Raw genomic sequence first — 10,335 nt, 5'->3', positions numbered from 1 at the left:
TAATTACCTGTATTTAGGAATAGTTAGCATACTGATCAAATTTGCAGATGACAAAAAGGTGTGTGGGTTACACACACTTTGGAGGATAGATCTAAAATTCAAAGGGAACTTGACAAATTGGGGAACTGGGCTATCAACAACAAAATGAAATCCAACAAAGACAAATGTAAATTGCTACGCTTAGGGAAGAAAAACCAAATGCGCAAATACAAAATAGGCTTGGCAGCAGCACTGCTGCAAAGGATTTGGGAGTTGTGGTGGATCACAACTTCAACATGAGTCAACAGTGCGATGTTGCAAAAAAAGCAAATGCAATTTTGGATTGCATTAACAGAGGCATAACATGCAAGTCACAGGAGGTGATAGTACTGCTGTATTTGGTGCTGGTTATGCCTCAGCCAGAGTACTGTGTCCAGTTTGGTCACTGACATAGAAAGGATGTAGCGAAACTGGAAAGGATTCAGAGGCGATCAAAAAGATGATCAAAGGGATGGAGTACAAGCCATATGAGCAAAGGCTGCAGGAACTGGGTATGTTTAGTTTGGAAAAGAGGAGTTTAAAGGGAGACATGGCAGTGGTGTTCAAATACTTGAAAGGCTGCCATAAAAAATGGAGAAAAGTTGTTCTCTCTTGCCACAGAGAGCAGGACAAGAGGCAGTGGGTTCAAAATACAGCACAGCAGATTTAGATTAAATCTCAGGAAAAACTTTCTAACTGTAAGAACAGCAGGATAGTGGAACAAACTGCCTAAGGAAGTCGTGTAATCTCCGTCACTGGAGGTTTTCAAAAACAGACTGGATAGCCATCTGTCTTGAATGGTTTAGACCCAACAAATCCTGCATCTTGACAGGGGGTTAGAGTATATCACACTTGCGATCCCTTCTAACCCTATGGTTCTGTTATCCCAGTGAGAGACATCGTCGTTCTCCATCCTGCTGATATAGACACCCTGGAATGCCTTCACTCATGCCATATGAACCATGTCATTGGCCATACTCTGAGTCTACGTCAGCTTACCGACAAGAGTTCTCCAGGGCCTCTAGTGTGTCTTGCTGAGAGAAGGGCAGACAATCCTCACTAACCTCTCTCACTCTCCATGAAAATGTGCTTCTGTAGAATGAAACTAATTTCTCATGCCAGTTAAACCAACTGGTCAAATTATTTAAACACTCATTCAAATGTCAGCTAAATCCTTGGGCCAGTCTAAACTAAAACAGCGTGCATTCTTGCATGGAGCCTGTGTTCGTCCTCCCTTTTTATGCTGACTGTGACTGTAACGCTGTCCTTTCCACTTGAGCCTCGGGTACTGGTTGCTCTCTTTGGGTTTGTCTACATGTGCAAATTTACTGGCAGAACCAGTATAATCATACCATCGTAGTTAAACTGGCACAACTCCGAGTGAACACTCTTATCCTGGAATGAGTGTCCACGTGTGGAGTTATACTAGTATAGTTCTGTCTGCAAACTTCTATGAATAGACAAGTCCTAAAAGATTCACTTTTTTTTATTATTAAAAGTCCACCACCTGATCTCACTTCCCCTCTCCTGCCTTTCTGGGGGCTTGTGTAGTTAAACATGTACAGGAAAGTATGATGTTCTTGTACAAACTGAGAATTCTAAAGAACATAGTTTGAAGGCTTGATTTTCACTACATGTTAATCTTTGCTGGACTAACGATATGAATCCTTGGCAACCCTAGCTGGGATTCCTACTCCTTAGGTTAACCACTGGGTGGTGGGATGCTGTTCATATTACTGTATGATGGTTTCTTCCTGGATGATTGAGATTACTAACAATGGACCTGCAACAGAGTCTGATGGCAGCTGGCTGGGCAGGTGAGGAGATGAGTGAAAAACAGTTGATATGCAAACTAGACACAATCAACTCTGGTTTGAATAAGGACTGGGAATGGCTAAGCCATTACAAACATTGAATCTATCTCCCCTTGTAAGTATTCTCACACTTCTTATCAAACTGTCTGTACTGGGCTAGCTTGATTATCACTTCAAAAGTTTTTTTTCTCTTAATTAATTGGCCTCTCAGAGTTGGTAAGACAACTCCCACCTGTTTATGCTCTCTGTATGTGTGTATATATATCTACTCAATATATGTTCCGTTCTATATGCATCCGAAGAAGTGGGCTGTAGTCCATGAAAGCTTATGCTCTAATAAATTTGTTAGTCTCTAAGGTGCCACAAGTACTCCTGTTCTTCTTTTTACAGTTGTTTTTGTAACTATGTTGTGAGCGGTGTTATTCTGGGAGAATGAGGAGGGGATGGAAGAAAAGCCTACCATTAACTCTATCGTGGATGGATAATTAATGAGGCAATGCTTGAATAGAGGAGTGAGAGGCTCCTCAATCTAAAGAGACTGAGAATTACTGTGGTAACTCACTTGGCCAAACTGATTGTGTTTGGGGCATGAGTAGAAAGGCATGCTGATGATTTACGGTATTGGATTCCATTACTGTGTTTACAGAGTTTTTTTTTTTAACATGAGTATGGTTGGATTTTAAATAGGTCTAAACAGTGTGAGTTTGGGTGGGAGCATATATCTGTCTTGACCCTTCCCTATTTGTACATGTCAGGGGATGGAAACCAAAGGAGGACCTGCATGTTCTGCTTCCTTGTCAAAAGAGAATAAAATGTCTTTTAGCATATGGGGGAAGCTAACGTTCTTTGTTTTCTCATTTCAGTAAAAAGTCCCAAAAGTGGGATGAAATGAACATCCTAGCTACATACCATCCAGCAGGCAAGGACTATGGTTTAATGAAAATAGATGAACCAAGCACTCCCTACCATAGGTAAACTCACTTAAACATTCTTTAATAACTTGAGTATGATGGAATACTTGACTACACCTAAGTAGTTTAGTAGCATACTTAACCTTGTGAATGATACTCTATCAACTTGAACTATAGCTGATTGCATGACAGGCTTCAGGTAGTCCATCTGAATTTTAAGTGATGAGTTAGTGATATATTGGATGAGATAACAGTAACTTAGTGTACATTTGAAGTATCTTACATGTTTTAAACAAAGGCTTATGCTGAATATTTTGTGCATTTTGAATGGGGATAAACTGATTTTGAGAAGCTTTAAATTTTTTAAGGTTTACACATCTTTGGAATTCTATCTGTAGATTACACTGTAGGGTCTTGCAATGAATAGACTTAGTATCTGTGTAACAGGAAACAAAACTGTTTGCATCAAAATATTTAAACTAGAAAACGAAAAACCTGGAATTGAGTTTTAAAGGAATAGTTGAACTGAAATAAATAAAGATGTCTAATGTCTGCACTACTAATCAAAATGTTTATCAGAGATAGTTTAGAGTTAATTCTCTTGCATGTTTGTCTTTCTAGTATGGTTGGAGAGGATGATGAAGATGCAGTGAGCGATTCAGAATCGAATGAACCCGTAACAGCAGATGTGTTAGCTAAAAAGTAAGTGGTGCTGGCAATAGAATATTGACAAAGTTTTAAAATTGTCTGTCTTCGGAATAATTTCTTGGTTACTGTTTTTAGTAAGAGCTGGATTTTGCCATGACTACTCATGCTGAGTAGTAGCTTCTTATGCAAGTGACACCATTGAAAACAAAACTTCTTGCAGAATAAGTTCGAACTTAACATGAGACACTAGTTCTAAATGATGGACAAAAGTAACTTTATATATACCAGAAGGTTTTTTTTATGTATATCTACAAGCTAAGTACTTAATTGTTATGTGATGTTGATACTCTGCTTCAGCACTTCTTTGTGTACATTTTTGTTAGGTTAGTGGCAGCTGAAGGTAAAGGACCCAAGATTCTAGCTCAAGAAGAAGAGTGCAGGGAGGAGGAGGAAGAGGAAGAGGATGAAGAGTTAACGCCTGAAGAACGAGGTAGGTTTTATTTTTTTCTGTTTTGTTGTTGAATAGTTTTTCTTTCAGTAAGAAATGTCTGAAGAGGAGGAGATGTATCATCCATCAGAAAGATGCGGTGATCTGAAAATGGAGAAACAGCTCTCTAGAGGTGACTTAGATTCCTTATTGACTTAGATACTTCCAAGTTTGGTTAGATTAAATTGCAGCTACTAAACTAGTCTGGGAGAAAGTTCATAAAGATCAGGCTCACTTGTCTTGGAGGAGCTCTTGTAAGATGAGGGTATGGGAGTAGTTTCCACAAATGCTAGTGTATTGACCCAGAGATGGTTTTATTTTGGAAGGTTACCCCTTAATCTCCACACCTTTCAGTTGGACTTAATTAGGGCTGTCAAATGATTAAAAAATTAATCACAGTTTTAATCGCACTGTTAATAATAGAATACTATTTATTTAAATATTTGTGGATGTTTTCTACATTTTCAAATATGTTGATTTCAGTTACAACACAGAATACAAAGTGTATAGTGCTCACTTTATATTGTTTATTACAAATATTTGCAATTAAAACTGATTAATTACGACTAATTTTTAATCAAGTTAATTTGAGTTAATCGCTTGAGTTAACTAAGATTGACAATCCTAGACTTTATTACTAATACCTGTCTATTGCTATCTATATAGCACTTTTACCTCTTAATGTGCATGAAAAGTACACTTTCCAGCTAATGTAATTCCATGAATCAGCTGGGAGAGGGAGCTAGCAGGGTATCGATAGCGATTCCTCAATACATTGTCTCAGGATAGCTTCAAAGCAGACACTGCTCTGAATTAACTTGGACTATAGCATTTTAACAGAATGGTTAAGAAGTAAAACATCTTGGATTTCAAACCCAGGTGTTTGATGATGACTGCAGAGAGGTATTGCTGTTTCTCATTTTTTCTGGTCCCACTTCTCCACTTCTAGAGGGGTTCTTGGGGCTGCCAAGAAGCAAAGATTAATATGGTTGTGGTGAATTGTCATACCCTAAGCAGGCCCCTATTTCATAGGGGAAAACTATGGCACATGTTCAGAGGCTGAGATCTTAGGGAAGGGTGGAAAGAGGTTTTCTTCTATGTTTGGAAAATATGCCCCTGGTAGCTGCTTCTTAGCAATTAGCCGGCAAGCAAGTTAAGCCAGGTCTAAGGCTTGATCTGCTGGCCTCTGCAGTGATTTGGTCAAGTTGTCTATAGGACTAAAGAGAAGTTAGTCTTGCATCACTTATTCCTTTGCATTCCCCGAACGAAGAGTTCCCATGTGTTTTTGTTTGGTCCAGGTTTAGTCACTTACATTTGGTGAGTAGCAGTCAGTCTTTTAAGACACCCTCAAATCCATTCAGATTTCCTTCTTTTAGGAAGAAGCCGACTAAAATACATCAGGATTTTTTTCTTAGTATCACCTCCATAAGTGTTTACAGGCAATTAAGTGGCAACAAATCTAATTCTTAAATTGTTCTTCTTCCCATATTTCCTGGGGTTATATCTCTAAATCTTCCCAAAACAGAGACGATCCCCTAGTAAGGACATGTGAAGAGTAAGTTGTGCCCCACTCCACTGATATGACTTATTTTCACTTGGCAAAATTTTTATGGCCACCTTGATAATTGTTAGTTTGACTAGTAATTAAGAGCACTAAGCTATAGTTTGTTAACACAGAATCCTTCCATAGAGTATTTTAAACGACTTACTTAAAGAAAACATTTTAAATTCAAAACATACAATAACGTAAATGACACAAAGATTACATACACTCTGGGAGAGGTAACTCCTACCTGGCAAACAGTGATATGTTGGAATGTTTCCAAAGAACTAGTGTAAGACTATATCTAAGAATATTTTCCTGCTCTTTCCACAGAAAAAAAGAAACAGTTTGAAATGAAGAGAAAAATGCACTACAACGAAGGACGAAATATCAAATTGGCTAGGCAGCTAATTGCAAAAGAACTACATGGTGAGGAGGAAGATGAGGATGAGGATGATGACGAAGATCAAGAGATGCACGATGCTGTAGATGTAGAAAACATGAATACAGAAACCCCTGAACCTGGTGAGCAACTAATCGTCAAAGGACTGTTTAAGCATGGTGGTCCTTTGAACTGCCAGAAGTGCAGAAAAGCAAAGGGGTTTACCCTTCTTTTCCACTCAGTTTGTAGCCACAAAGGCTGAGAATATCCCCTTCCCTATGCTATATTTATATAGCATCCATCATTGTAGTATCTAGGCACCATCTTGTCATTTAGGTTCTTAGCTTTAGAAATACACCAAATTGGTATTGTTGATGTCCCAAACCCAGGGGTTCTTCATGGTGACACAATGGACAAGTAAGCCCAGGTGTTTCAAACACTTCAGAAGTTCTCTACAGCCAGTCCTACTTCCACTGAGCAAGCTGACCCTTGTTGCAGCAGCTGCCAGTACTTTTACTGAGGTGGGAGCAGGACTTGTACTGATGACTAAAATAAACACTGTAAATAAAATTAAATAAATACAATTGTAAATTAATGGAGATATCCCATCTCCTAGAACTGGAAGGGACCTTGAAAGGTCATCGAGTCCAGCCCCCTGCCTTCACTAGCAGGACCAAGTACTGATTTTGCCCCAGATCCTTAAGTGGCCCCCTCGAGAATTGAACTCACAACCCTGGGTTTAGCAGGCCAGTGCTCAAACCACTGAGCTATCCCCCCCCCCCCCATTTATTATTGGGCATGTAGGAGTGTCTCTTTGCACTTGCTTGCCACTCTGCTGCCATACTACCTTGTGGGCTGGCACCACACCTCATACGTACTAATATAGTGTTAGAGTAGAGCAGAGCAGGTCTCTACCTTCTAGCTAAAATCTTCCATTTAACATTACTGCAACTAAGCAGTTAGGACATTGGTATGTGGTTTCCTGTTTTATAAAATGACTTTACATTTCTGTATTTGCACTGAGAAGACCAGCCTCCCTGCCATCTCACCTGCTGGAAGAGTTCTGTGATTTCTAGCTGGGTGCTGTTTATGGATTCTGTTTCAGGGCTCCATTCTTTGTATCAACTTCTGATTAGCAATTTTTTATAAATAGGAAGTTTCATCCCACTTCTAGCTGTTGGGGGTGGGGGAGAGGGAGAGAGTGAGCGAGCACGCTTTCTCTTTCTATCGCTAAGCTTCTTGTCTGCACTACTATACCCCTCTGCTCCTTCCCCCCAGACTGTTTTTGGGGTGTCCTCCCCATTAAGAATTATAGTGCCTACTTTTGCTGCAGCACAGCTCTTTGAAACAGCTTCTGTGGGCATCCTGAAATTGAGGTGTGCTCCCTCCCCCCCATTTCACTGGTGCTCGCAAGACTGTCGTAGCCATGAATCTGAAGTCTTAACCTTGCTGAGCTGCTGCTTGGCAAAGCTGTGAGTAGCAGAGGCACTAGAGCTGTCAGCAGACTCTGGAAGGTGCTGCGTTAGTTTACATCTAGTTGATATTTGGAAGGTTTTCTTCCCAACAGTATAAACTACAGTCTTTTGTAAAATGAGAAATTCTACAGAAATGGTCTAGGCTACCACCCTCCCCAGGAAAGGTGACTGGCACTGCTATTTTCAATTCTTGGCTATAAATTACAAATTTTGTTACCAATATGTATTACTGGGGGACTAAAGCTCACAATAACTGCTCCTGGGAAGTCATCTTATATCATTCTCAGACCCACTGATTGTTTAGCTTTCTATGGTACTGCATAGGGCCCTACCAAATTCACGGTTCATTTTGGTCAATTTCACGGTCATAGGATTCAAAAATTCATAACTGTCATGATTTCAGCTATTTAAATCTGAAATTTCATGGTGTTGTAGTTGTAGGGGGTCCTAACCCAAAAAGAAGTTGTGGGGGGACACGGGGGCGGGGCACGAAGTTATTATAGGGGGGTTGCGGTACTGCTACCCTTCCTTCTGCATTGCTGCTGGCGGTGGTGCTGCCATCAGAGGTGGGCAGCTGGAGAGCGGCAGCTGCAGGCTGGGAGTCCAGTTCTGAATGCAGAGCCGCCACCAGCAGCAGTCTGAAGTAAGGATGGTGTGGTATGGTATTGCCACCCTTACTTCTGCGCTGGTGCCCACAGAGCTGGGCCCTCAGTCAGCAGCTGCCACTGTCTGGCCACCCAGCTCTGAAGGCACCAACGCAGAAGTAAGGGTGGCAATACCATACCATGCCAGCCTTACTTCTGTGCTGCTGCTGGCCGTGGCTGTGGCTTCAGAGCTGGGCTCCTGGCCTCCAGCCGTCCAGCTCTGAAGTCAGCGCAGAAGTAAGGGTGACAATACCTCAGCCCCCCTAAAATAGCCTTGTGACCCCCCTGCAACTCCCTTTTGGGTCAGGACCCCCAATTTGAGAAACACTGGTCTCCCCTGTGAAATCTGTATAGTATTGGGTAAAAGCACACAAAAGACCAGATTTCATGGGGGAACCAGATTGCACGACCCGTGATGCGTTTTTCATGGCTGTAAATTTGGTAGGGCCCTAGTAATGCATAATCCTAAGCCATATAATGGCTATTTACTAGAGCTTCACTCTCCAGGGGAAAGGAGGACACGAATAGGCATCTTTATGGCCTTTCTCCGTGGCTTGAAGCTGCCATCTTCTTTCTGCTCCCTGCTATAAAGCAGGGAGGCAGCTCCGCTCCCCAGCTGCGCTCTCCAGGGGAAAGAAGGGCACGCCTATGCAGCATTTTTCCATCTCTGCTGTTTGACATCACTCCATCCTGCTTCATAATCTGATTTCTGAGCTGCATCTGGTAATTATCAATTCTTGACTGACTGCTTGTGCCCAATTAACTGTATACGTTTCTAACACTTTATTTACCAGCTTACCACTCCAGTAACTCTCCTAACTATTTCAGCTTGAGTTTTCCTTTTTGTGAACTTGTTGCTTAACTTTCTGCAGTTTAGTTTATTCTTTCATTTATATCACTTTGCCTAATCAGTGAAATACTTCATCACCTTTTAATCTCTACGTAATAGGCTGAATATCTGATTCACTTTTGCTTCGTTTGCCTAATTATTTTTCTCTTGAAAATCCAATAACTCTTCATTTTTATCTTTGCTGGTGGATTGAAAGTTCTCCCTTGAGTAACTGATTATATGTATAGTTTTTGGGGGAGCAGGAATGATAAAAGGGGAATGAACTTTAAGCAAACCTGTGTTAGTAAATGTCTTGTCCCTGTCTTAAATTCTTACCAGCCTTCTGAAAATTGTCTGCAATGAGGCTAACGTTAAGAGAACTGACAGCTCTCAACTAGGCTTTCAGATTTAATAGGTCCACAGCCAGGCAACAACTCTTGGTTATTCTTTAAGTGATTGTGGACATATACATTCAACTGTAGGTATATTCTCAATGCACTTGAGTTGGCGATTTTGCCAGCAGTACCACGAAGTGGCGCACATGCCCAAACTCTCCTCCTGTGTTGAGCTGAGGACATAAAAGGGGCATTGTCTCCACTTCTCTCTGTTCCGTCTTACTGCCTATGGGGAGAGTAGCAGCTGCCCGTAGCTATTTAGCTTTGGTTCACTAGCCTCTCCAAAGAGTTCTTCTCACTTTATATAGTTCTAGTTAAATTTAATCTAGTATAGTTTAGGATAGTTAGATAGTATGTTGTTTCAGGAACTCATTAATTTAACATGAAAAAATATCCAGGGTTTAAGCAATGTGCCACTTGCAGGACCATGATCCCTGTCACAGGTAGGTACAAAATCTGCTTAATTTGTCAAGGTGGGGGAGACCTTCACTTTGTACCTCCTTCCATACCACAACAAAGAAAGAGAAGTCTTCTTTGGAGCTGGACCCTGACCACAAGAGGACAGACTCTCCATTTACAAAACGTGCACAGCTTTGAGACCAAAATTCAGAGAGAAACGCCACTCTTCATCAGCCCAAGTGGCTTCCTCGAAGTGCTGTTAGCTTCCATCAGCTGAGTCTCACAGACAGTCAAAGTCCCACTCTTCATCTCTCAGACAAGCCTCCAGTAAATGCTCTGGTGACTTGAGGTCTGGTTGCAGGCACCATTGCTCACCAGGACCATCGAGACTGGTGTCTTCGCTATTGCCATTGGCTCTGGCACTGTCGGCTCAGGTGGCTGAAAAATTACCTCTTTGGTGCAGTCAACTTCGCTGGTCTTCCTCTTATGTTTGCAGGTATCAGACTCCCCCTTGTTACAGTATCAGAGGGGTAGCCATGTTAGTCTGAATCTGTAAAAAGCAACAGAGGGTCCTGTGGCACCTTTAAGACTAACAGAAGTATTGGGAGCATAAGCTTTCGTGGGTAAGAACCTCACTTCTTCAGATGCACTTCTTCCCTTGCATCTGAAGAAGTGAGGTTCTTACCCACGAAAGCTTATGCTCCCAATACTTCTGTTAGTCTTAAAGGTGCCACAGGACCCTCTGTTGCTTTTTACAGATTCAGACTAACATGGCTACCCCTCTGATACT

At 41.4% G+C, this 10,335-nt stretch overlaps 1 protein-coding gene across 2 annotated transcripts in view; it reads left to right on the top strand.

The window, feature by feature from the left end:
* Positions 1–2,607: 2,607 nt before the first annotated feature.
* PPP1R2 (protein phosphatase 1 regulatory inhibitor subunit 2) overlaps positions 2,608–10,335 on the top strand; it is a 23,360-nt gene continuing 15,632 nt past the window's right edge. The window contains exons 1-5 of one of the 2 annotated variants that reach the window (XR_004647109.1): positions 2,608–2,803; positions 3,365–3,445; positions 3,775–3,881; positions 5,755–5,946; positions 8,430–8,645. Coding sequence is in view for 1 of the 2 variants with exons in the window: in XM_034781607.1 (XP_034637498.1) it covers positions 2,721–2,803; positions 3,365–3,445; positions 3,775–3,881; positions 5,755–5,946 (463 nt within the window). In the remaining variant the exon portion in view is untranslated. The remainder of the gene's footprint in view (positions 2,804–3,364; positions 3,446–3,774; positions 3,882–5,754; positions 5,947–8,429; positions 8,646–10,335) is intronic. The other variant, XM_034781607.1, reaches the window with a different exon arrangement.

The sequence above is a fragment of the Trachemys scripta genome, chromosome 9 (assembly GCF_013100865.1).
Source record: "Trachemys scripta elegans isolate TJP31775 chromosome 9, CAS_Tse_1.0, whole genome shotgun sequence".
In the NCBI taxonomy this organism is placed as follows: domain Eukaryota; kingdom Metazoa; phylum Chordata; order Testudines; family Emydidae; genus Trachemys; species Trachemys scripta.
The sequence above is the reverse complement of the archived record's forward strand: the minus strand, read 5'-3'. Positions and strand labels throughout refer to the sequence as shown.